At 42.6% G+C, this 26658-nt stretch overlaps 2 protein-coding genes across 2 annotated transcripts; one reads left to right on the forward strand and one right to left on the reverse strand.

Moving 5' to 3' along the window:
* Positions 1-3559, reverse strand: LOC124045797 (troponin C, slow skeletal and cardiac muscles-like). Its single transcript, XM_046365432.1, has 6 exons — positions 3429-3559; positions 1676-1706; positions 1416-1562; positions 932-1046; positions 628-764; positions 1-421 (listed from the first exon to the last, which is right to left on the reverse strand). Exons 1-6 carry the CDS (start codon positions 3450-3452, stop codon positions 390-392), a joined length of 486 nt encoding a protein of 161 aa, XP_046221388.1. The 5' UTR covers positions 3453-3559; the 3' UTR covers positions 1-389.
* LOC124045795 (extracellular matrix protein 2-like) lies at positions 998-26586 on the forward strand. Its single transcript, XM_046365430.1, has 11 exons — positions 998-3214; positions 15127-15240; positions 15506-15631; positions 17371-17537; positions 17753-18296; positions 18594-18709; positions 21481-21616; positions 21842-21999; positions 23804-23943; positions 24729-25055; positions 25691-26586. The coding sequence occupies exons 1-11, from the start codon at positions 3067-3069 to the stop codon at positions 25881-25883; spliced, it is 2169 nt and encodes a 722-aa protein (XP_046221386.1). The 5' UTR covers positions 998-3066; the 3' UTR covers positions 25884-26586.
* Positions 26587-26658: the final 72 nt, after the last annotated feature.

The raw sequence follows: 26658 nt of genomic DNA on the forward strand, positions 1-26658 counted from the left end.
TTACTGAAAATCTTTCTTTATTGAAAATATACAGTATTGTGGAGAACAGTGTTTCCTCCCCTAGGTTAAAATGTCAAATAAGATATTATAGGATTATGGGGGTTAAATCAATTTGTAGTTCAGAAATTCACTTCAAGGACATAACAAGACCTATTATCTTTAAGGCCCCTTAATAATGCTATGGATAAAAACTAGACCACATTTAAGATGTCAACCAAGGCCGATACACATTGAGGATATAACACATGTTTAGTGGTAGATGGAGCCAAGCAGAAAGAAGTTTTTATTTCAATGTTGTCCAACGTATTCAGGCAATAATGTGATGGTCAGAGCTAAGAGGAGGTATGAGTATTTTCCCGGGCTGAGAGTCCATGAATCTTTGGAGTCCTTTACTCAACCCCCTTCATGAATTCCAGGAACTCTGTGGAAGAGAATGACACCCACAGCTCATGATGGACAATTTCTTATTGACTGCCTGGATTTGAACTGTGAAATGTTTTGAATGGATTACCTAGACGAGTGTCATTGATACATGTAGCTGACAAAAACAAACTAACAATTACACATTCTGGAAGTCCCAGCCTGATCTTTTGTCTAAAATTATTACTGTTGGACCTCTTGTCTTACCATCATAATCAATCTTTCCATCATTATTTTTGTCTCCATCCTTCATGAGCTCTTCGATGTCATCCTCAGTGATGGCCTCTCCAGTTGACTCCAGCATGGTTTTCAGCTCCTCCAAATCAATGTAGCCATCTCCGTTTCTGTAAGTAGCATCAATGAGTACACATATCCCTGACAACATTGACATTGCTTTTTTAGTTTTCTATATTTTTGCTTTTTTAGTTTTCTATATTTTTGTCTTTATAGGTTCTTGGCAGAGTAAGCACAAATGTTTTTTGGCAGCCACTTTGCTTGATATTAGCCTTACTTGTCGAACATGCGGAAAAGTTCAGCCAACTCTTCCTCTGATTTTCCTTTGCTCTCCTCCTTCATGCAGCGCACCATCATCACCAGGAACTCATCAAAGTCTACTGTCCCGCTACCTGTAACCCCCCCAACGCACGCACGCGCACGCACGCACGCACACACGCACACACACACACACACACACACACACACACACACACACACACACACACACACACACACACACACACACACACACACACACACACACACACACACACACACACACACACACACACACACACACACACACACACACACAGTGTCTTAATGCTGAAACATAGTAATGTGATGACTTCAAAATTAACATTTCATACCAGTCTGAAAACTATGTATGAACCACTCCTCAGGCTACCTGACCTAATGACTTTGCCTAAGGTTAATTCATATTGAAGTGAGGGGATGTAGTATTGTGTGTTGATATGTTTGTATCCATGGTGACGCACCATCCTCATCCACCTCATCTATCATCTCCTGCAGCTCCTCTGGGGTGGGGTTCTGCCCCAGCATTCTCATCACTTTCCCCAACTCCTTGGTGCTGATGCAGCCGTCCTCTGCACCCTGACATGCAATGTCAAAGGCTGCCTTAAACTCTGTGGGGACATAGTGGTGAGAAGCAGATTAAATGGATATTATGGGTATTACTAGTGCTTCTCCACAGACATGAATAATGCAAAATTACAAAATTACAAAAACCAAGACTCACCATTTTTCTGTTCTTCTGTTAAGTTCTCAACCTGAAGGGAACAGTAGGGAAAGTTACATATTGTATGCAATTCACTCACGTTGATAGACATGGTATAGTACTTTTGAACTCATCTTAGTCTACTTTATGTGCCTAAATTATGCAGATTGGTTTGCCTCTTTGACATTTATGTTTGACAAATTGACGACTCATAGTTGGACCACACTGGAGGCCATTGGTGGCCATTTCCTCATTGTCTTGTCTCTCTTCACCTTGGTATGCAGTCAGCCCTGAGCCCTCACAGTGTGTAATATATTCCATCAGTACCCCAGCGCCTTGTCCCTCTTGTTGAACTCAGCCCAAAACCTGTGGAGCACAGCCCCCTACCCATGGTGCAGTCTGACTGAAATGTCACGCTGCTTTCTTCACCTCCTATTCTTGTATTGTGGCGAGGGGGGCTCTGGCACAGATTCTGCTGACAGACATTTGTTTGAGCCGACAGCTGTCTACTCTGTTCCTCTTCCTAACTGTCCTTTGTTCTATGTTGTCAGGCAGAGAAATGCCAGAAATCCCATCTAACCTCACATTACGTCATCTGGGTACTCAGAAAAGATAATGCTGAGCTCAAATGTTCATAATGTCATGGCAATGAGCTTTTTGTTGTGCAGTTCACATTTAATCGACCTTTTCAGAATAGCTGTCCTCATAGAACATGGCCAACTTTGTGTTTAACCTTGATGAATCTTGGCACTTGTTAGTTGTTCATTCAAAAGATACAATGTTGAATTTCCATTGACTTTACAACTCTCTTGGTGAGATCATTTATTCATACACTGTGAACTCTAATTTTAGAAGGACAATGACCTTTTCTCAGAGGGACAATAATGGTCAACACATTCAGAAAAGTTCTGCTGGCCCTTCTTGATTACTCTCCTCTATAAAAAGATGGTGTTGAATGACACTTTCACATGAGTTGCTTTCCCATCATATGACCATGTTTAGTTGGGCCTTGACACTCAATATTACTGCACTTACTTTGACCAATCAACGTCAAGGTGGGAACATGTCTATGTGACTACCAATCCCTTTCCTATGACGAGTACTTGGTTTGTCAAAGGTACCTTGGGTATACTGAAATCCTAATTAACAACTCAGTAGCTCTCGTGAAATATATCTTGAATTGAGGTTGACTGGTAAAACCATTTCTCGCTTCTCACAGCTCTTGAATGCGGATTAGGGCTTTTTGACATCATCAACGTCTAATTCCGTTGAACAACTAGAGATGACTTTCCTTAGGGCCCATTAACCTCTAATCACCTCTGGCTTGTGTCCAGAGAGTGTGTACTGTAAATATAATGTGAGCTGGAGCATATAGCCATTGTGTGAAATGTGTTAAACATAACACCACAGTCATGACGGGCTGTTATTTTCACATATTCATGTTGATCTTGTGCCTCAACAGATATACCCCCGTCCACAACCTGAGCCAACAAACCGGCAAGAAAAGGCACGTGATTTCACAACAGTGCCTTGATTTTTACTCAGCCGTAGTACACCCAGGTACGCCAATGAATGAAGATTGAGATCATTAGTCCCTCCTTCCTCCCTAGTATATCAGATGAAGACTCCTAGCTGACCTCAGCCAATTGATTCTAACTGTAATGTGAATGTGCGGTGAAAAAGAGGGTCTATTATCCCAGACAAAAACCATCTGGCATCCTCCTGTGTCAACTGACCCCCAACCTGCAGGTTTTGTCCCTGTGTCTGTACTCACCGCTGCCTTGTATACATCATCCATGGCTGCTGCTTGTCTCTGTCTCAGTCACTGGAACACACTGACGCTCCCACAAACGCCTCAGACACAGGACAAAGGATAGAAGCAACACCTGCCCCAGCCTTTATTGTTAGGGGCGTGTGGTGTTTAAAAAAACTTCTGACCCTCTCTCTGCGTCATCCCACTGTTCTCATCAGAAGAGAGAGAGAGTGAGAACTATAAATAGAGGACGAACCGAGATGGTCCAACAATAGGAGAGCCTAGGCCACAACACCTAAATTGGTGATATTTATTGTCTCCAAGCTAGATCTGGAGCAAAAGTTTTTTTTAAGGGTATCAAATCAATACACTTCTTTGTATTTCCCCCTGCGGTTGTTCTGGACATAAAAGCATTTTTTTGTGAAAAAAAATGATATTTCACAGACATGATTTTGTGTTTGTTGGGGATTTGGTGGCCTTTCTACACTGTGGTCTGTGGGGAAAGAATCAGTGTTTTCCAGCAGGGATCCTGTACTTCTTATGTGTTGTACCTGTACCTTCATCTCTCATTCGGCTATGGAGATAATAGTGTATGAAGTTTTGTGCCAACAAAAAAGGGGTTAAATATGTGTCATAAAAATATACAGTTGAAGTCGAAAGTTTACATACACTTAGGTTGGAGTCATTAAAAATCAACCACTCTTAAGGGCGCTGTACTGCAGCGCCAGTTGTGCCACCAGAGACTCTGGGTTCGCGCCCAGGCTCTGTCGTAACCGGCCGCGACCGGGAGGTCCGTGGGGCGACGCACAATTGGCTTAGCGTCGTCCGGGTTAGGGAGGGGTTGGCCGGTAGGGATATCCTTGTCTCATCACACACCAGCGACCCCTGTGGCGGGCCGGGCGCAGTGCGCGCTAACCAAGGTTGACAGGTGCACAGTGTTTCCTCCGACACATTGGTGCGGCTGGCTTCCAGGTTGGATGTGCGCTGTGTTAAGAAGCAGTGCGGCTTGGTTGGGTTGTGTATCGGAGGACACATGACTTTCAACCTTCGTCTCCCCCGAGTCCGTACGGGAGTTGTAGCGACGAGATAAGATAGTAGCTACTAAACAATTGGATACCACGAAATTGGGGAGAAAAATTCAAATGAAAAAAAAAGAATAATAATCAACCACTCAACAAATGTCTTGTTAACAAACTATAGTTTTGGCAAGTCTGTTAGGACATCTACTTTGTGCATTATAATTCCCTGTATCACAATTCCAGTGGGTTAGAAGTTTACATACACTAAGTTGACTGTGCCTTTAAACAGCATGGAAAATTCTTTAGAAGCTTCTCATAGGCTGATTGACATCTTTTGATTCAATTGGAGGTGTAGCTGTGGCTGTATTTCAAGGCCTACCTTCAAACTCAGTGCCTCATTGCTTGACATCATGGGAAAATCAAAAGAAATCAGCCAAGACCTCAGGACAAAAATTGTAGACCTCCACAAGTCTGGTTCATCCTTGGGAGCAATTTCCAGATGCCTGAAGGTACCACGTTCATCTGTAGACATAAGAGTACGCAAGTATAAACACCATGGGACCACACAGCCGTCATACCACTCAGGAAGGAGACACGTTCTGTCTCCTGGAGATGAACATACTTTGGTGCGAAAAGTGCAAATCAATCCCAGAACAACAGATAAGGATCTTGTGAAGATGCTGGAGGAAACAGGTACAAAAGTATCTATATACACAGTAGAATTAGTCCTATATCGACATAACCTGAAAGGCTGCTCAGCATGGAAGAAGCCACTGCTCCAAAACCGCCATAAAAAAGACAGACTACGGTTTGCAACTGCACATGGGGACAAAGATCATACTTTTTGGAGAAATGTCCTCTGGTCTGATGAAATAGAACTGTTTGGCCATAATGACCATTGTTATGTTTGGAGGAAAAAGGGGAGGCTTGCAAGCCGAAGAACACCATCCCAACCGTGAAGCACGGGGGTGGCAGCATCATGTTGTGGGAGTGCTTTGCTGCAGGAGGGACTGGTACACTTCACAAAATAGATGGAATCATGAGGTGGGAAAATTATGTGGATATATTGAAGCAACATCTCAAGACATCAGTCAGGAAGTTAAAGCTTGGTCGCAAATGGGTCTTCCAAATGGACAATGACCCCAAGCATACTTCCAAAGTTGTGGCAAAATGGCGTAAGGACAACAAAGTCAAAGTATTGGAGTGGCCATCACAAAGCCCTGACCTCAATCCTATATAACATTTGTGAGCAGGACTGAAAAAGCATGTGAGAGCAAGGTGGCCTACAAACCTGACTCAGTTACACCAGCTCTGTCAGGAGGAATGGGACAAAATTCACCCAAGTTATTGTGGGAAGCTTGTGGAAGGCTACCCAAAATGTTTGACCCAAGTTAAACAATTTTTAAAGGCAATGCTACCAAATACTACTTGAGTGTATGTACACTTACATTTACATATTTACATTTAAGTCATTTAGCAGACGCTCTTATCCAGAGCGACTTACAAATTGGTGCATTCACCTTATGACATCCAGTGGAACAGCCACTTTACAATAGTGCATCTAAATATTTTAAGGGGGGGAGGGGGGGGTGAGAAGGATTACTTTATCCTATCCTAGGTATTCCTTAAAGAGGTGGGGTTTCAGGTGTCTCCGGAAGGTGGTGATTGACTCCGCTGTCCTGGCGTCGTGAGGGAGTTTGTTCCACCATTGGGGAGCCAGAGCAGCGAACAGTTTTGACTGGGCTGAGCGGGAACTGTACTTCCTCAGTGGTAGGGAGGCGAGCAGGCCAGAGGTAGATGAACGCAGTGCCCTTATTTGGGTGTTCTGATCCACTGGGAATGTGATGAAAGAAATTAAAGCTGAAATAAAAGCTGAAATAAATAAATCATTATTCTGACATTTCACATTTCTAAAATAAAGTGGTGATCCTAATTGACCTAAGACAGGGAATTTTTACTCAGATTAAATGTCAAGAATTGTGAAAAAAAATGAATTTAAATGTATTTGGCTAAGGTGTATGTAAACTTCCGACTTCAACTGTATATATTTCCTGAGCTTTGTTATATTTTCTTCAAAACCTTATTCGTAATGATTTATTTTTTAAATGTTTGTTTAGCCATATATGAATGTGTTATTCAATGGGTTCCCATGGTGCCTTTACAAAGAATTCATACCCCTAGACTTATTCCACATTTTTTTGTGTTATAGCCTTAATTCAAAAAGGATTTTGTTTTAAATTTATTTTATTTATTTCACCTTTATTTAACCAGGTAGGCTAGTTGAGAACAAGTTCTCATTTGCAACTGCGACCTGGCCAATATAAAGCATAGCAGTGTGAACAGACAACACAGTTACACATGGAGTAAACTATTAACAAGTCAATAATACAGTAGAAAAAAGGAGAGTCTATATACATTGTGTGCAAAAGGCATGAGGAGGTAGGCGAATAATTACAATTTTGCAGATTAACACTGGAGTGATAAATGATCAGATGGTCATGTACAGGTAGAGATATTGGTGTGCAAAAGAGCAGAAAAGTAAATAAATCAAAACAGTATGGGGATGAGGTAGGTAAAAATGGGTGGGCTATTTACCGATAGACTATGTATAGCGGCAGCAATCGGTTAGCTGCTCAGATAGCAGATGTTTGAAATTGGTGAAGGAGATAAAAGTATCCAACTTCAGCGATTTTTGCAATTCGTTCCAGTCACAGGCAGCAGAGAACTGGAAAGAAAGGCAGCCAAATGTGGTGTTGGCTTTAGGGATGATCAGTGAGATACACCTGCTGGAGCGCGTGTTACGGGTGGGTGTTGCCATCGTGACCAGTGAACTGAGATAAGGCGGAGCTTTACCTAGCATGGACTTGTAGATGACCTGGAGCCAGTGGGTCTGGCGACGAATATGTAGCGAGGGCCAGCCGACTAGAGCATACAGGTCACAGCGGTGGGTGGTATAAGGTGCTTTAGTGACAAAACGGATGGCACTGTGATAAACTGCATCCAGTTTGCTGAGTAGAGTGTTGGAAGCAATTTTGTAGATGACATCGCCGAAGTCGAGGATCGGTAGCATAGTCAGTTTTACTAGGGTAAGTTTGGCGGCGTGAGTGAAGGAGGCTTTGTTGCGGAATAGAAAGCCGACTCTTGATTTGATTTTCGATTGGAGATGTTTGATATGAGTCTGGAAGGAGAGTTTACAGTCTAGCCAGACACCTAGGTACTTATAGATGTCCACATATTCAAGGTCGGAACCATCCAGGGTGGTGATGAATAAATTATATATATTTTTCTACACACAATACTCCATAAGAGCAAAGTAAAACATGTTTTTTGGAAATGTAGCACATTTTTTGAAAATGAAGTACAAGAATATCTCATTTAGATAAGTAGTCACACCCCTAAGTCAAAACTTTGTAGAAGCACCTTTGGCAGCAATGACATCTGTGAGTCTTTCTGGGCAAGTCTCTAAGAGCTGTCCATACCTGGATTGTTCAACATTTGCCCATTATTTTTTTCAAATTTCTTAAAGCTCTATCAAAATTGTTGTTTATCATTGCTAGACAACCATTTTCAGGTCTTGCCAGATTTAAGTCAAAACTGTAACTTGGCCACTCAGGAACATTCACTGTCTTCTGGTAAGAATATTTGGCCTTGTGTTTTATGTTTTATGTTATTATCCTTATTTCATCTCCTAGTGTCTGTTGGAAAGCAGACTGAACCAAGTTTTCCTCTAGGATTTTGCCTGTGCTTAGCTCCATTCCATTTGTTTTTTATCCTGAAAAACTCCCCAGTACTTAACGATTACCAGCATACTCATAACATGATGTAGCCACCATTATGCTTGTAAATATGGAGAGTGGTACTCAATAATGTGTTGTATTGGATTGGCCATTTTTTTTGCAGTGTTACTTTAGGTCCTTGTTGCAAAGAGGAGGCATGTTTTGGAATATTTTTATTCTGTACAGGCTTTCTTCTTTTCACTCTGTCAATTAGGTTAGTAATTGTGGAGTAACTACAATGTTGTAGTCTTCAGTTTTCTACTGTTACAGTCATTTCCCTCAAACTGTTTTAAAGTCACTACTGGCCTGATGGGGAAATCCCTGAGTGGTTTCCTTCCTTTCCAGCAACTGAGTTAGGAAGGACACCTGTATATTTTGTGACTGGATTAATTACACCATCCAACTTGTAATTAATAACTTCACCATGCTCAAAGGGATATTTAATGTCTGCTTTTGTTATTTTTACCCATCAACCAATAGTTGTCCTTCTTTGCGAGGCATTGGAAAACCTCCCTGGTCTTTGTGGTTGAATCTGTGTTTGAAATTCACTGCTCGACTGAGGGACTGTCACACCTGCTCCCGCTCTCCCTCCCTGGCGCTCGAAGGCGCCTGGCTGCCCTGCACTACGCACTCCTGCCACCATCATTATGCACACCTGTTTCCCTCGTCACACGAATCAGCGATTTATTTGACTCACCTGGACTCAATCATCTGCTTTCATTACCTCCCCTTTATCTGTCTGTTCCCGAGGTTGTTCCCTGCTTCGGTATTATTGTCCTTTTGTTTCCCCTGTTCTGACGCTGTTCCTGTTCTGTCACTTGTCCATTCTGTCACACCTCAGCCAGTTCGCCAGGCTCCCACACCTCAGCCAGTTCACCAGGCTCCCACACCTCTGCCGGTTCGTCAGGCCCGTCAGGCTCGCTTAGGTGGGACGCCGGGTGGCGCCCCTAGAGGGGGGGTACTGTCACGCCTATTCCCGCTCTCCCACCCTGGCTCTCGAGGGCGCCAGGCTGCCCTGCACTACCCACTCCTTCCACCATCATTACGCACACCTGTTTCCCTCTTCACGTGCATCAGTGATTCATTGGACTCAACTGGACTCAATCACCTGCTTTCATTACCTCCCCTATATCTGTTTCTTCCCTAGGTTGTTCCCTGCTTCAGTATTATTGTCACTTGGTTCACCCTGTTCTGACGCTGTTCCTGTTCTGTCACTTGTCCGTTCATTAAATGTTCAACTCCCTGTACCTGCTTCTCATCTCCAGCGTCGGTTCTTACAGGGACCTTACAGATAATTGTATATGTGGGATACAGAAATGAGGTAGTCATTCAAAAATCATGTTAAACATTATTATTGCACACAGAGTGAGTCCATGCAACTTATTATGTGACTTGTTAAGCAAATGTTTACTCCTGAACTTATGTGGACTTGCCAAAACAAAGGGGTTGAATACTTGTTGACTCAAAACATTTCCACTTTTCATTTTAAATTAATTAGTAAAAATAAATCCACTTTGACATTATGGGGTATTGTGTGTAGGCCAGTGACAAAAACAATTGAAATTGAATCTATTTTAAATTCAGGCTGTAGCACAAGAAAATGTGGAAAAAGTCAAGGGCTGTGAATACTTTCTGAAGGCCAGTTTCGATCTATGAAATTATGTTTCTTGGTACGAAAGGACCGGAAAGAAAGACACGCAGGGTTTTAACCCAGAATTCTGCCTTGACAAGGCAGTGTAGTAGTGTCTTATGGTAGACCATTCCATTCTTGTGGGCCAGCTAAGGCGTATTGGTGTCTCTTAGGGGTCTTTGGTCTGGTTGGCTAACTACCTCTCTCAAAGTGTGCAGTGTGTAAAGTCAGAAAATCTGCTGTCTCAGCCACTGCCTGTCAAGTGGCAGAGTGGTTGTGCGGTTGACTTGTTCTGTTTGATTCCCTCATCGGGTAATAATGATTAACTATAAGTTGAGTGCTGCAACAGTGAAGCCCTGCCTATCGTAACCTGTATTCATGTCCTCAAAATACACCATGTCAACACAGAGGCATCAAATATACATTTCATTTTAATTGTTTAAACTCTTCATATTCTGTAATATTTTTTTAAAGCAATCATATTAACATTGGAGTGTATTGGTCTGTACATTCCCTAGATTCTTGATAATCCTATATAGATGTATAATATGTTTATGACATATATACAGCGAATTGGTAAAATCAGCAAAGAAAGAGGCAGGTGGAGTCATTATGACAACAGATACTGTACATAGATAAATCTATTTTGGATGCTTTGTGTCCTTGACTGGAAATAGTGCGCCTGCACCAACATTTCAGCTGTCAGAGAGAGAGAGAGAGAGAGAGAGAGAGCATATGGTATGGTGATAAATCTGCTATTGTCTGCCAGCTGGATTACAGGTCAAAGGTCAAATGTCTTATTCTGACCTAAAATATATAGACTGTAAATGATGGTTATATTTCTGGAGATAAGTGACCACAAACTGCACTGAGGCAAACTGGTTATGTCAGTTTCTTCACATAACATGTGTGTGAATATATGTTTGATGTGATCATAATTTCTTTGAATGTAGTGAGGTTTCAGGTTTCTTCGTGTCTTGAGCCAAGATAAGCATCATATGGCTGTATTTATTGTAACTATGTCATAAATGGTAAAACATTTCTGAAAGTGCTATGCCAGGCCTTGAGTAAAAATACTATTTTGAAAGGTGTGTGGCAAATGTGACGAATTATAATGAGGATGGATGGATTCAGTTACTGGATTCAGTTACACGCCTATCTCTGACCTTTTTATCCTGTCTCTCCTTTATGGGGAGGTTCCCATTGCTTGGAAGGCAGCCACTGTTTGTCCTTTATTTAAAGGGGTAGATCCAGCTGATCCTAACTGTTATAGGAATATTTATATTTTGCCCTGTTTATCAAAAGTGTTGGAAAAACTTGTCAATAATCAACTGACTGGCTTTCTTGATGTCTATAGTATTCTCTCTCATATCCAATCTGGTTTCCGCTCAGGTTACGGATGTGTCACTACAACTTTAAAGGTCCTCAATGATGTCACCATTGCCCTTGATTCTATGCAATGTTGTGCTGCTATTTTTATTGACTTGGCCAAAGCTTTTGATACGGTAGACCATTCCATTCTTGTGGGCCAGCTAAGGCGTATTGGTGTCTCTTAGGGGTCTTTGGTCTGGTTGGCTAACTAACTCAAAGTGTGCAGTGTATAAAGTCAGAACCTGCTGTCTCAGCCACTGCCTTTCACCAAGGGAGTACCCAAAGGCTCAATCCTAGGCCCCACGCTCTTCTCAATTTACATCAACAACATAGCTCAGGCAGTAGGAAGCTCTCTCATCCATTTATATGCAGATGATACAGTCTTATACTCAGCTGGCCCCTCCCCATATTTTGTGTTAAATGCTCTACAACAAAGCTTTCTTAGTTTCCAACAAGCTTTCTCTACCCTTAACCTTGTTCTGAACACCTCCAAAACAAAGGTCATGTGGTTTGGTAAGAAGAATTCCCCTCTCCCCACAGGTGTGATTACTACCTCTGAGGGTTTAGAGCTTGAGGTAGTCACCTCATACAAGTACTTGGGAGTATGGCTAGATGGTACACTGCCCTGCTCTCAGCACATATCAAAGCTGCAGGCTAAAGTTAAATTTAGACTTGGTTTCCTATATCGTAATCGCTCCTCTTTCACCCCAGCTGCCAAACTAACCCTGATTTAGATTACCATCCTACGCATGCTAGACATAATTCATAGATCGGCAGGTAAGGATGCTCTCGAGTGGCTAGATGTTCTTTACCATTCGGCCATTAGATTTGCCACCAATGCTCCTTATAGGACACATCACTGCACTCTATACTCCTCTGTAAACTTGTCATCTCTGTATACCCGTCGCAAGACCCAATGGTTGATGCTTATTTCTAAAACCCTCTTAGGCCTCACTCCTTCCTATCTGAGATATCTACTGCAGTCCTCCTCCTCCACATGCAACACCCGTTCTGCAATTCACATTCTGTTAAAGGTCCCCAAAGCACACACATTCCTGGGTCGCTTGTCTTTTCAGTTCGCTGCAGCTGGCGACTGGAATGAGCTGCAACAAACACTCAAACTGGACAGTTTTATCTCAATCTCTTCATTCAAAGACTCAATCATGGACACTCTTACTGACAGTTGTGGCTGACAGTTTGTGTGATGTATTGTTGTCTCTACCTTCTTGCCCTTTGTGCTGTTGTCTGTGCCCAATAATGTTTGTACCATGTTTGGTACTGCTACCATGTTGTTGTCATGTTGTGTTGCTACCATGCTGTGTTGTCATGTGTTGCTGCCTTGCTATGTTGTTGTCTTAGGTCTCTCTTTATGTAGTGTTGTCTCTCTTATCGTGATGTGTATTTTTGTCCTATATTTATTTTAATTTTTAATTTTTAATCCCAGCCCCCCGTCCCCGCAGGAGGCCTTTTGCCTTTTGGTAGGCCGTCATTGTAATTAAGAATTTGTTCTTAACTGACTTGCCTAGTTAAAGTAAATAAATATAATATATGCCATTTAGCAGACGCTTTTATCCAAAGCGACTTACAGTCATGTGTGCATACATTCTACGTATGGGTGGTCCCGGGGGATCGAACCCACTACCCTGGCGTTACAAGCGCCATGCTCTACCAACTGAGCTACAGAAGGACCACCCTTTTTAGTTAAATAAAGGTTCAATTTAAAAAATAACCACATGTTATTTTGTGTTTGGAATTATTCCCTTATTGTGGCAACAGATACTGCACATAGGTTTGGGTACTTAAAACATATATATTGAGACAAACGTTCTATAACAGTTAATTGTGTTGCAAACCAGATTTGATTCTCACATGGACTCAAATAACCTTTCTGTGTTTCGCTGTCAAGGTTCAATTGAGGTCATCCTCTTAGCCAATCACCTGCTTAGTAAAAAGGCACTGTGAAAATATTTAATATTTCAGAATTCTCAGACTATGTAGTACATTTGAAGGTGTAAGGACAGATTTATGAATTATTTGCACCTATTGTTATAACAAAAGCTAACCCATGTTTTCTATACTAGCTGTCAGGCTTTTCCTTCTCACAATCTTTCATTGACCTTTACCAGTAAAAAAAAAACCATATTCAATAATCGTCCCAAAGTAATAGCACTGATCAGTTTAGCCTTTTAGACAGGGGGGACTTGATCCTAGATCAGCACTCCTAAGATTCTTTATGAATGTCACACCCTGATCTGTTTCACCTGTCCTTGTGATTGTCTCCAGTCCTTTGTCTCCTGTTTCCTATTTGTCCGTTGTCAGTTTGTCAAGTCAACCAGTGTTTTGTGTCTCAGCTCCTGCCTTTTCTAGTCTCTCTTTTTCTCGCCCTCCTGGTTTTGACCCTTGCCTATCCTGATTCCAAGCCCACCTGCCTGACCCTGAGCCTACCTGCTGACCCTGAGCCTACCTGCTGACCTATATCTTTGCCCCCCTCTGGATTATATCCCTTTGCATACCCTGAGCCTGCCTGCCATCAGGCACCGTTGCCCCACCTCTGGTTACTGACCCCTGCCTGCCTTGACCTGTCTATTGCCTGCCCCTGTTGGATTATTAAACTATTGTTTATTCGACGTGGTCTGCATCTGGGTCTTATCTTCATCCTTGATAATGAATACGGGTCCAGGTGCAAACGTTGAACTAATGCAATTATTGAGTAAATCTGATCCTATAAGTGTCTAGGGTGTATGCTGAGATGACAGTCTGTTTTGCTCTTGGTTGGCCATGCAGCAGGTCTGCAGGTGTCTGTCTCTATAAGCAGGATGATGTAGGAGTGTTTGGTATTTACTCACTCTGAGCGGTTGGTGTCTGGCACACCTTTTTAAATCTCACAAACAGGATTTGGACATCACAAGGAAGTAGGAGTAGGATAATTTTATGTGGTTTTGAGAAATTAGACATGAAATGCAACCAGGGGTCATACTGGGAGAAATAGTACAGACGGACAGTGACAGAGGTGGTCCAGAATGCAGTAAGTGTTGCTGCAATCATATCACACTCCACTCAAAGATAAGGTTAAGTTTTTATGTATACTAAACATACTATATCAGGATACATGAATCGACAGTGTCGACATATATTGTGGTTATCTTAGTTACAAGAAAAGTGTGTGTAAAGAGAGATGCAAGGCCCCGGTGACACTACAGGGGGAAAACCATGTGGTCAAGCAGGGTCGAAAAGCAGAGGGAGAAAAGTCCAAGAATTTCTCAGGAGTGTGGTCTCTGTGTCTCGCTGTCCTGCTGGCTGGTAGTGGTTGGTGGTGGGGTGGGCTAGGGAGGTGTTGGACACAAAGCAACCTTTCATTCCAGCTGGACTCCGATTGGAGAGCTTGGAGAGTTTTTTTTCTTTCTTTCTGGCCACACAGCACAGTGGGCTATACTTCTTCTGGCCCGTAGCCAATGGGAATGGGCCTTTAGATAAACTGTCTGTTTGGGCTGTCAGAAAGCACTCCGCTGGTTGACATCACAGTAATTATTTGACACCTCCAATATGAAGTTTCTGACTGGACCTCCTCTATTGGTTTGTTAGGTATACCATGGGCTGTGGGTGGAGAGGAGAGGTAGGTGGTTTCTTAAAGATGAATGAAAGGGGGTCTTTGTCCTGAATTTTTAAAAACTTTTATTTTTTTTACCCACTCCCCTGCTTCCTCTCACCACTCCTCTATCCTCTCACCTTTTGGGGTTTTTCTGGGGTGTGTGGCCAAAAATCATGTCCTGGGGGTGAGAGTCTATAAAAGCCATTCAGGAGTTGAGATTCCTCACACTCACTTTGAAAAGGTTTCTGTCCAAAAGGAGGCTGACCAGGAGAGTCCATGGCAGAGCTGACCATGAACAGATTAGCGCTCCTATTTTTCTGCTTATATGCAACAGCCTCACTAATTGATGGGAAGCCCAGCCATAGAACAGAGAAGCCCAGGAGCTCCAAACCCGTGGTAGCAGCTGACTTACCTGATCTGGATAACACTGATGATACTCTCCTCCCTGGTAAGTTTTCTTGGAAAAGGATGGTGGGGGCAACATGCATGCATACTTCACAGTACTTCTAGTTTTTGTGATTACAGTGTGTTCTCCCAAGTCAAGGGTGGTCCACCATCCTTCAGAAAGAACTGCACTGAGTTTTCAAAGACAGAGTGTGATGCATATAGTTTTATTTAGCATCAGTTTCATGTAGACTTTATCTGTGGATCATGTGTAGTTTGGGTGAGTAATGGTGTGTTTGTGTGTGTCTGTTGTTCTGTCTGCCTTGCAGGTGGCAGCGGGCAGTGCTCGGTGAATGGGATGTTCCTGTTTGACAGGGCCATGTGGTCGCCTCAGCCCTGCTCCGTGTGCCAGTGTCAGAGGGGAACTGTCAGCTGTCACCCTGTCCCCTGCGGCGGTAGGCATTCAAGTTGTAGATTGTTATGGAAGGATTGTAATCTTATTTGGGGTTATTATATTTAATGGCAGCTTTTTAGTTGAAATGTCCATGCTGACTAAGTGTACAGACTTATCAGGGCATGGAATTGTGTACATACAGTACCAGTCAAAAGTTTGGACACTCCTGCTCATTCAACGGTTTCTTTATTTTGACTATTTTCTACATTGTAGAATAATAGTGAAGACATCAAACTATGAAATAACACATATGGAATCATGTATTAACCAAAAAAGTGTTAAACAAATCAAAATACATTTTAGATTCTTCAAAGTAGCCAGCCTTTGCCTTGATGACAGCTTTGCATACTCTTGGCATTCTTTCAACCAGCTTCACCTGGAATGCTTTTCCAACAGTCCTGAAGGAGTTCCCACATATACTGAGCACTTGTTGGCTGCTTTGCCTTCACATCCCAAATCATCTCAATTTGGTTGAGGTCAGGTGATTCTAGAGGCCAGGTCATCTGATGCAGCACTCCATCACTCTCCTTCTTGGTCAAATAGCCCTTACACAGCCTGGAGGTGTGTTGGGTCATTGTCCTGTTGAAAAACAAATGATAGTCCCACTAAGCGTAAACCAGATGTGATGAGTATCGCTGCAGAATGCTGTGATAGCCATTCTGGTTAAGTGTGCCTTGAATTCTAAATAAATCACAGCCAGTGTCACCAGCAAAAGCACCCCCACACCGTCACACATCCATGCTTCACGGTGGGAACTGCCCATGTGTAGATCATCCGTTCACCTACTCTACATCTCACAAAGACACGGAGGTTGGAATCAAAAATCTCAAATTTGGACACATCAGACCAAAGGACAGATTTCCACCAGTCTAATGTCCATTGCCCGTGTTTCTTGGCCCAAGCAAGTCTCTTCTTGTTATTGGTGTCCTTTAGTAGTGGTTTCTTTGCAGCAATTAGACCATGATGGCCTAATTCATGCAGTCTCCTCTGAACAGTTGAGAAACTTATAAAGTTCTTGAAATGTTCCGGATTGACTGACCTTCATGTCTTAAAGTAATGATGGACTGTCATTTATCCTTGCTTATTTGAGTTGTTCTTGCCATAATATGGACTTGGTCTGATGCTAGTACTAACTCGAACCCAGGCGCAGAGAAACACAGCAAGCATAGGTAAGGGTAAATCCAGAACATTTGCTTAACAGAAGCAAGGCAGATGTACAAGTGCATACAAATTAAACATTAAACCTAAGCAAAGATACAGACCACCTGAGGAACCTAAATAACAAGGCAACCAAGTGAACAGAGAAGGTAATTAAACACAGGTGAATCCAATAAGTAACAATCAGGGTAACCTGGAAACTAGAAAACGGGGTAAATGTGCCCTCCAGCGGTAACCTAAGGAAACAACAATCGAATAACACAGAAACGGTGACAAAATTAACTTTTAACAAGGCACACCTGTTAATTGAAATGCATTCCAGTTGACTACCTCAGGAAGCTGGTTAAGATAATGCCAAGAGTGTGCAAAGCTGTCATCAAGGCAAATATAAAATATATTTTGATTTGTTTAAAAAAAAAATGGTTTCTACATGATTTCATGTGTTATTTCATCGTTTTACAATGTAGAAAATAGTAAAAAATAAAGAGAAACCCTGTCATGAGTAGGTATGTCCAAACTTTTGACTGTTACTGTTATATACTGTATAAATATGAATGTAACATATATTGCCCTCTTTCTCAGGTTCAAATAACCAGCAGACTGTGGCTCCCAAAGCCAAGAAATCCTCCCCTAATGCAGAGAAGAAAGAGGGGATTCCAAAGCAGAAGAAGAGTCTCCAAAGGACATCAGAAGAAGGAGGAGCAGGACGTCAGAAGAAGGAGGAGCGGCATGTTAGTCCAGTGAAAGTGGTGGGTGCCCATGGGAAATGGTGCCCATGGGAAATGGTGCCCATGAGAAAATGAAGAGGGCAATTCTATAGGAACTGCACAGCAGATGAACTAACAATGCTTTGACTATTGTATTCATGTTTTGCCTATAACTGAGTATTAACTGACAGGGATTTTTGGAGGAATTTAATATATATCATTAAATATATTTTGTGTGTGATGTCTATGTTGTATAGGTTGCTGTTCTGAAATCTGTGGCCACCCAGAACAAAAAACAAGAAGTAGCAGTGAAGAAACAGGAAGTGGCTGTGAAGAAACAAAAAGTGTCTGTGAAGAAACAGGAAATGGTTGTGAAAACAAAAGTCAGGAAGACCGAGGTTCCTGTGGCCAAGAGGCGTGACCCGAAGATAAACAAAGACAGCCTTCCGTACCTTCCCTATGATGATGATGATCACGATGACCATGACCACAGCGAGCATGACGACAATGACGACGATGATGATTATATCATCAGGGCCACCGGAAAACCCACCATGAGGTTGGCACCAATGGGGAGACCAGTCACCATGGCGACTGGCCGACTGGCTACTACCACCACTAGGAGACCCATGGTGAGGGGGCCGGGACGTGCTGTGGTCACATTCCCCAGGAGACACAGCATCATGGAGTCTCTCCCTGCTGGCTGCCTGCTCTCGGAGTCTCTGATCGCCTGTGGCAGCACTGGCATGGTCCACGTCCCCATCCTTTCAGACCAGGGGGTCAAGACCCTCTATCTGGCAGGTGAGGATATACAGGGACAATTAGCAGAGTCAAGAGGGGGGACAAGAATCTGAGTTCAGGCTTACTAAAATAGGTAACTATGTTTAATAAGTTGGAATTTTGGGAAGGCAAAGGTTTTACCGTTGTGTGCATCAATGCAATCAAATGTCCTTTGCGGTGTTTACACAGTTGCATATATAAACATATTTTGTACACAAAGATACTGCATAAACATTAAGGCAGGTGCAATGGCATGTGAACTCAGGCCTTTCTCTGTTTGAGGAGACTGGGTCAGCTTGTGTTCTATTCTTTTATCAGACAATAAGATCAATAAGATCCCTCCCCGGGCTCTGGCTGGGCTGCCAAACCTGGAGTGGCTGGACCTGAGCAAGAACAAGCTGGACGACTCCTCCATCAGCCCTGACCTGTTCCAGGTGAGTCTGAGAGCATCATTCATGTCAACATATTTGGCTTTAGTTCCAGTTGGACCTCTACTGCGCTCCCAGACCCACCTACACATCTCAGCCTCAAGTTACTTCAGGGCTCTATTGACCATTATCATGCTGCATTTCCTGGATTCTTCTCAGGCTGTTATGATAGATTTTAAACATGTAGAGTGGGGCAAAAAAGTATTTAGTCAGCCACCAATTGTGCAAGTTCTCCCACTTAAAAAGATGAGAGGCCTGTAATTTTCATCATAGGTACACTTCAACTATGACAGACAAAATGAGGAAAAAAAATCCAGAAAATCACATTGTAGGATTTTTTATGAATTTATTTGCAAATTATGGTGACAAATAAGTATTTGGTCACCTACAAAAGTTTATCTCAATACTTTGTTACATACCCTTTGTTGGCAATGACAGAGGTCAAACGTTTTCTGTAAGTCCTCACAAGGTTTTCACACACTGTTGCTGGTATTTTGGCCCATTCCTCCATGCAAATCTCCTCTAGATCAGTGATGTTTTGGGGCTGTTGCTGGGCAACACGGACTTTCGACTGCCTCCAAAGATTTTCTATGGGGTTGAGATCTGGAGACTGGCTAGGCCACTCCAGGACCTTGAAATGCTTCTTGCGAAGCCACTCCTTCGTTGCCCGGGCGGTGTGTTTGGGATCATTGTCATACTGAAAGACCCAGACACGTTTCATCTTCAATGCCCTTGCTCAAAATCTCACGATACATGGCCCCATTCATTCTTTCCTTTACACGGATCGGTTGTCCTGGTCCCTTTGCAGAAAAACAGCCCCAAAGCATGATGTTTCCACCTCCATGCTTCACAGTAGGTATGGTGTTATTTGGATGCAACTCAGCATTCTTTGTCCTCCAAACACGACGAGTTGAGTTTTTACCAAAAAGTTATATTTTGGTTTCATCTGACCATATGACATTCTCCCAATCTTCTTCTGGATCATCCAAATGCTCTCTAGCAAACTTCAGACGGGCCTGGACATGTACTGGCTTAAGCAGGGGGACACATCTGGCACTGCAGGATTTGAGTCCCTGGCGGCTTAGTGTATTACTGATGGTAGGCTTTGTTACTCTGGTCCCAGCTCTCTGCAGGTCATTCACTAGGTCCCCCCGTGTGGTTCTGGGATTTTTGCTCACCATTCTTGTGATCATTTTGACCCCACAGGGTGAGATCTTGCGTGGAGCCCCAGATCGAGGGAGATTATCAGTGGTCTTGTATGTCTTCCATTTCCTAATAATTGCTCCCACAGTTGATTTCTTCAAACCAAGCTCCTTACCTATTGCAGATTCAGTCTTCCCATTCTGGTGCAGGTCTACAATTTTGTTTCTGGTGTCCTTTGACAGCTCTTTTGTCTTTGCCATAGTGGAGTATGGAGTTCGACTGTTTGAGGTTGTGGACAGGTGTCTTTTATACTGATAAGTTCAAATAGGTGCCATTAATACAGATAACGAGCGGAGGACAGAGGAGCCTCTTAAAGAAGAAGTTACAGGTCTGTGAGAGCCAGAAATATTGCTTGTTTGTAGGTGACCAAATACTTATTTTCCAGCATAATTTGCAAATAAATTCATAAAAAATCCTACAATGTGATTTTCTGGATTTTTTTTTCTCATTTTGTCTGTCATAGTTGAAGTGTACCTATGATGACAATTACAGGCCTCTCTCATATTTTTAAGTGGGAGAACTTGCACAATTGGTGGCTGACTAAATAATTTTCTGCCCCACTGTAATATTATGTCAAAGTGTGGTGTTTCAGAATAGTACAGGTATGTGCATGTCACAGTCATTTCAGTTATAGGTAGTGCATAATGTTTAAACAAAATGATCCATCTTGTAGTTGGACTGCTAGAACTTTTGCTGTCTCCCAGGTAGCGCATAAGAACAGAAGTTTAAACTGGCCCCATCGAGGCGAATGTCAATTAGTTGTTGCAATGACCCTGGGAATATTGTTGGTCAACAGACAAGCCACAACTAAAAACAGATCAGTCATTTTTGGCAAGGCATCCTAAGTGGCGCAGCGGTCTCTCGAGTGGCGGAGCAGTCTAAGGCACTGCATCTCAGTGCTAGAGGCATTACTACAGACGCTGGTTCAATTCCAGGCTGTATCACAACCAGCCGTGATTGGGAGTACCATAGAGTGGCGCACAATTGGCCCAGCGTCGTTAGGGTTTGGTCGGTGTAGACCATCATTGGAAATAATAATTTATAATTAACTTACTTGCCTAGGTAAGTAAAGGTTAAATAAAATAAAATAAAATATATATTTTTTAAATGTACTTGTTCCCACTAAGGTGTCAGAGTCCCTGATGCCAGGAGCTCACCGTACTAAAAATTCCCTTGAGAGAGCATTAGTGTTTATTAACTACTTCGCTTGCATCTCAGAGTTGGACAGACTTGATAACAAAACACGCCACGAAAAGCACTTCATGAATAAGACAAAGAGTGGAATTCAATCAAATCACCACTGGGAGAACTGCCATTGCTGGGAAAAATCATATTATTGCACCATTGAAAAATACTATTGTGTACTAAGCCTACTGGCCTGTTACAGGGTATAATACTTGCGTTGATTATTCAACTGGTAGTTACGCAGGTTATACTGGTATAAGGCCCATGTCATAGGCGTAAGGTAACATTGCAGTTCTTGAGCTTGGACGTGAGAGAGAGAGAGGGACACTGGTTAAATCACGCTTAGCACTCTAATGTTCTAATGTGTGGAGATTCTTGGCTTGTTTCAGAACCTGACCCAGCTGAGGAGGTTGAATTTAGATGGCAACAATCTGACCAAAGTCCCCTCGATTCTCCCGCCGTCCCTGGTGGAGCTTAAGATCAATGACAACAAGATCCTGGGCCTCACACCTAACAGCTTTAAAGGTATAGGAAGGTGGAGTTTACAGAGTATATGTACACAGCTTTGTTTGTTCATGCTTAGCTTGCATCTGAGCACCTACAGTACTATTTCAAGTGACCTCAGATAGGATGTTCAGATGAGCACATTACGAAAATCAGCAAAACAAGTCAAATTACATTGGATTATTGTATGTTGATATTATATGTTGATATTGTCATGTTGGGATTTGAAAATGTGTCTCTCCTCAGGTTTGTCCAAATTGCTGACACTGGAGCTTGAGGACAACCACTTCCACGATGGGAATGTGTCACCTTTGACCTTCCGGCCCCTCAAGAAACTCATCTATCTGCGACTGGAGGACAACAAGTTCCGGGCCATCCCCTCTGGGCTTCCTGTGACCCTGCAGGTCAGTGATTGGACGAGGTGCCTGTGATGTCACTGTAGTGAGCATGCAGGAGCCACTGATATGCAGTAGCCTCAGTCATACAAAGGAGCATAGCTCTCAGACATTTGAAACATCACCTTATTTGAAATACGTTTTGGAACACAGACTATGAGAGGTTTCAGATGTTTGATTAAACATATTATTTTTGGTAATTGCGAGCTAGGTGCACATACAGTGCATTCAGACTTCTTCACATTTTGTTACGTTACAGCCTTACTCTAAAAGTGATTAAATGAATTTTCCCTCATCAATCTACACACAATACCCCATAATGACAAAGTGAAAACAGGTTTTTAGATTTTTTTTTTTCATATTTATACACATTTAAAAAACTGAAATACCTTATTTACATAAGTATTCAGACCCTTTTCTATGAGACTCGAAATTGAGCTTAGGTGCATCTTGTTTCCATTCATCATCCTTTAGATGTTTCTACAACTTGATTGGAGTCCTCCTGTGGTAAATTCAATTGATTAGACATGATTTGGAAAGGCACATACCTGTCTATATAAGGTCCCAAAGCAAAAACTAAGCCTAAAAACTAAAACTAAGGTCGAATGAATTGTCCGTAGAGCACCGTGAAAGGATTGCGTCGAGGCACAGATCTGGGAAAGGGTACCAAAAAATGTCTGCAGCATTGAAAGTCCCCAAGAACACAGTGAACGCCATCATTCTTAAATGGAATAAGTTTGGAACCACCAAGACTCTTCCTAGAGCTGGCCGCCGTTCAAACTGAACAATCGGGAGAGAAGGGCCTTGGTCAGCGAAGTGACCGATGATCACTCTGACAGAGCTCCAGAGTTCCTCGGTGGAGATGGGAGAACCTTCCAGAAGGACAACTATCTCTGCAGCACTCCACCAACCAGGCCTTTATGGTAGAGTGGCCAGGCGGAAGCCATTCCTCAGTAAAAGGCACGACAGCCCTCTTGGAGTTTGCCAAAAGGCACCTAAAGGACTCTCACACCATGAGATACAAGATTCTCTGGTCTGATGAAACCAAGACTGAACTCTTTGTCCTGAATGCCAAGCATCACGTCTGGTGGAAACCTTACACCATCCCTATGGTGAAGCATGGTGGTGGCAGCATCATGCTGTGGGGATGTTTTTCTGCAGGAGGGACTGGAAGATTAGTCAGGATCGAGTGAAAGATGAATGGAGCAAAGTACAGAGATCCTTGATGAAAACCTGCTCCAGAGTGCTCAGGACCTCAGACTGGAGCGAAGGTTCACCTTCCAACAGGACAACAAACCTAAGCACACAGCCAAGACAATGCAGGAGTGGCTTCGGGACAAGTCTCTGAATGTCCTTGAGTGGCCCAGCCAGAGCCCGGACTTATACCCGATTGAACATCTCTGGAGAGACCTGAAAATAGCTGTGCAGTGACCCTCCCCATCGAACCTGACAGAGCTTGAGAGGATCTGCAGAGAAACTCCTCAAATAAAGGTATGCCAAACTTGTAGCATCATACCCAAGATGTCGTTGTTTTTGTATTTTTTAAAATAAATATTCAATAATTTCTAAAAAACAGGTTTTGCTTTGTCATTATGGGGCATTGTGTGTCGATTGATGTGGGGGGAAAACAATTTAATCGATTTTAGAATAAGGCTGTAACGTAACAAAATGTGGAAAAAGTGAAGGGGTATGAATACTTTCCGAATGTACTTTATATTATTAACTCCCAATCTGTAGTGTGTAGACTAGGTAGGTCCCCCTCACCCCCCTAACAACGCGAATACTCAAAGCGTTTGCGGTTTGTAATTCTCAGGCACTTCACCTGTCGGATAACAGAATAGAAGAGGTCCATGAGGGGATCCTCAACAAGACCGTCAACCTCAGGTTTCTGGATCTCAGTCATAATAGGATCCGGGAGGACCGCATAGCCCCAAGGGCCTGGATACACTTGTTGTAAGTCCCAACAACCTCTCTCCATTCTTGCTTTTGCAGCATTTAGGAGGTTATTGTCCAGTGTAAAGATTACTGTTACTCTGGTTTTGAGCTCCACCTTGAAGGGAATGTTGGAACACATTTTATTCCTATTTCTGATAATGCAGAAAATTGACCTCAGTATTTATTTTTTGAACGCATTGAATATAATTTTTGTTTAACAAAAGTTTTTGTAAAATGCATGAACATCAACATTATTGCATTCAGGATTCTTAAGCAAAAGTTTAAATGGTGTAATTCATCTGACACCCTGTACATGTGTTAGTCTCCCAGTTTCCTGGCAATAATGAGAGGAAAATATAATTTTAATTGCATCTTAGAAGAGAAAAGGAAAAACAAGAGAATAGAGGGCAAAGCCACGGAGGACATTGTTTTGGGGCATGCTGATGTGGCTGGCTAGACAGCGGCGCAGCAGACACAGTCCAGCTTTATGATAGGTTGTAGAGAGTCAAGCCCAAAGGGAGGGACTGCTGGCCAACTGCCTTAGCACAGTGGTTTGAAACTCCTACAATGTTGTGAGACAAATGTGATGGATATGATGGAACCCTCTGGTCAAAGATGGAGAAAAGGGAAACATTGAACCACCCTTCTAAAGAAAAGATGGACTCAAAATATAGTCCTAAGATTGAAAAAGTCCCCTTTTAACTGGAGACATAATACAGTACATTACCTTCTATCTCTTCATGTCTTTGAAACTTTTCACATATTGAGCAAAAGATCTACCTGTATTTTCCCCACCATTTCAGAAAGTTGGAGTCGTTGGACCTGTCGCACAATAAGCTGGTGCATGTTCCCTCCTTCCTCCCTGTGGGTCTACAGCAGCTCCACCTGCACCACAACCAGATTGAGCGGATCCCTGGCTACGTGTTTGGCCACATTAAACCGGGACTGGACCTCCTTCACCTGTCCCACAACAGGCTGGCCAACGACGGCATTGATGATGTGTCCTTCCTGGGCCTGTACAACTCCCTGACTGAACTCCTGCTGGACCACAACCAGCTTCGCTCCATCCCCAGGGGGCTACTGAAGCTCAAGAGCCTGCAGCTCCTCCGCCTCAACCACAACGTGATCAGGTAACTCAACCAAAACGTTATCAGGTAACTCAACCAAAACGTTATCAGGTAGGTCAACTGCAATGTTGTCAGGTAGATCAACCGCAATGTTATCAGGTAACTCAACCAAAACGTTATCAGGTAGGTCAACCGCAATGCTATCAGGTAGGTCAACTGCAATGTTGTCAGGTAGATCAACCGCAATGTTATCAGGTAACTCAACCAAAACGTTATCAGGTAGGTCAACCGCAATGCTATCAGGTAGGTCAACTGCAATGTTGTCAGGTAGATCAACCGCAATGTTATCAGGTAACTCAGCCGCAACGTTGTCAGGTAACTCGGGGGCAACATTATCTAACGTAACTAACTTCACTCTATAAAGCAGTTCTAGGTTTTACTTGTGACTTTAATCTTGCTTGATACAGTCCTCTTCCTCCCATTTGGAGATGAAACAACTTTGAGAAGAGCCCAGTTGCCACTAACCATAATGGCACATTCAGATCTGAAATTGCTATTGTGAATCTCAACGTGTAATTTATGTTTCTCTCTCAGTCGTTATTTCCTTTAGCCGGATCAAAGGTTGTTCTGTCTTGTCTGAGTATCTGTCTTTCTGTTGGTGGTAACTGAATGTCCGTCTTTTTCTTTCCTCCCTGCAGATACGTTCCTCTGAACTCTCTGTGTGACATGCGCCAGAGTGACGACTCGCCCCTAGTCTCCGTTCACCTGGAGTACAACCTGATTGACAGGCGTCTCATCCCGCCCACCGCCCTATCCTGCATCAAGACCTACCACAGCATCATACTACGGCCCCAGAGTTACGAGGAAGATTACCACCATGAAGATTACTAGTACCCCCCCCTGTCAGTTTGTCCTGGGTTACACCTTGTCTGCGTTTCTCATTACATAATTTCCTCTGAGTCCGTCTCTTATTGTGATTAGCTTAGTCAGACTTATGACACCCAAGCGTTATGCAACAGATGAAATTAGACTTCTATCCTAAGTCTGACCATAATTCTAGGGCAATGTTTATGCAACCAGCCCTTTGTCAGTGGGCTTCATTATCACAATGAATGAGAACGATTGTGTGTGTTTTTCCTGTTTTAAAGCCTTACTCTGTAAAGCAGTTCTAGGTTTTACTTGTGACTTTGACCTTGCTTGATACAGTAGCATGTATTGAAAGAAAAATAATGTGTGGTTACCAAGGGAAACCCAGGTAGCTACTTGACAGTAGTGAGAGCCAAAGATGTCCAGGTGCCCTCTATACTAAACGCACTGTTTAGTTGTTGGTACAACTGTTTCAACTTTGTGACAAACTTGTGTAATGAAAAATTGAGAAAATAAAAAAATCTTAGATAATTGCTGGTCATTGTCTATGGTAACTGTAAATAGTCTTAGTACCTCAAATAATCTGCCTATGTAGCACTGGGTAGAGTGTTGCGGGGTATTTTATTCTTAGTAGATTCTGTATTTACCCTATTAGTGCTGTGATAGTACTTTTTATTTTATTTTGGCCTTATACAGTAGCTTAAATAAAAATGTATGTAAATAGATCTCAAACGTTGAATTAAAATAAGTTTAAAATAACTAAAATCTCTCTCTCTCTCTCTCTCTCTCTCTCTCTCTC

This window comes from Oncorhynchus gorbuscha, linkage group LG10 (genome assembly GCF_021184085.1).
Source record: "Oncorhynchus gorbuscha isolate QuinsamMale2020 ecotype Even-year linkage group LG10, OgorEven_v1.0, whole genome shotgun sequence".
NCBI lineage: Eukaryota > Metazoa > Chordata > Actinopteri > Salmoniformes > Salmonidae > Oncorhynchus > Oncorhynchus gorbuscha.

Bases quoted from the DNA above. Each gene is read 5' to 3' on its own strand.
- LOC124045795 (XM_046365430.1), top strand. From the start codon at position 3,067: ATGACGGGCTGTTATTTTCACATATTCATGTTGATCTTGTGCCTCAAC. The intron at 3,215-15,126 runs GTACGCCAATGA...TATATGCAACAG, and splicing joins CTCAGCCGTAGTACACCCAG to CCTCACTAATTGATGGGAAG. The intron at 15,632-17,370 runs GTAGGCATTCAA...CCTCTTTCTCAG, and splicing joins TCACCCTGTCCCCTGCGGCG to GTTCAAATAACCAGCAGACT.
- LOC124045797 (XM_046365432.1), bottom strand. From the start codon at position 3,452: ATGGATGATGTATACAAGGCAGCG. The intron at 1,047-1,415 runs GTGCGTCACCAT...GGGGGGTTACAG, and splicing joins AGATGAGGTGGATGAGGATG to GTAGCGGGACAGTAGACTTT. The intron at 422-627 runs GTAAGACAAGAG...TCTCTTCCACAG, and splicing joins TGGAAAGATTGATTATGATG to AGTTCCTGGAATTCATGAAG.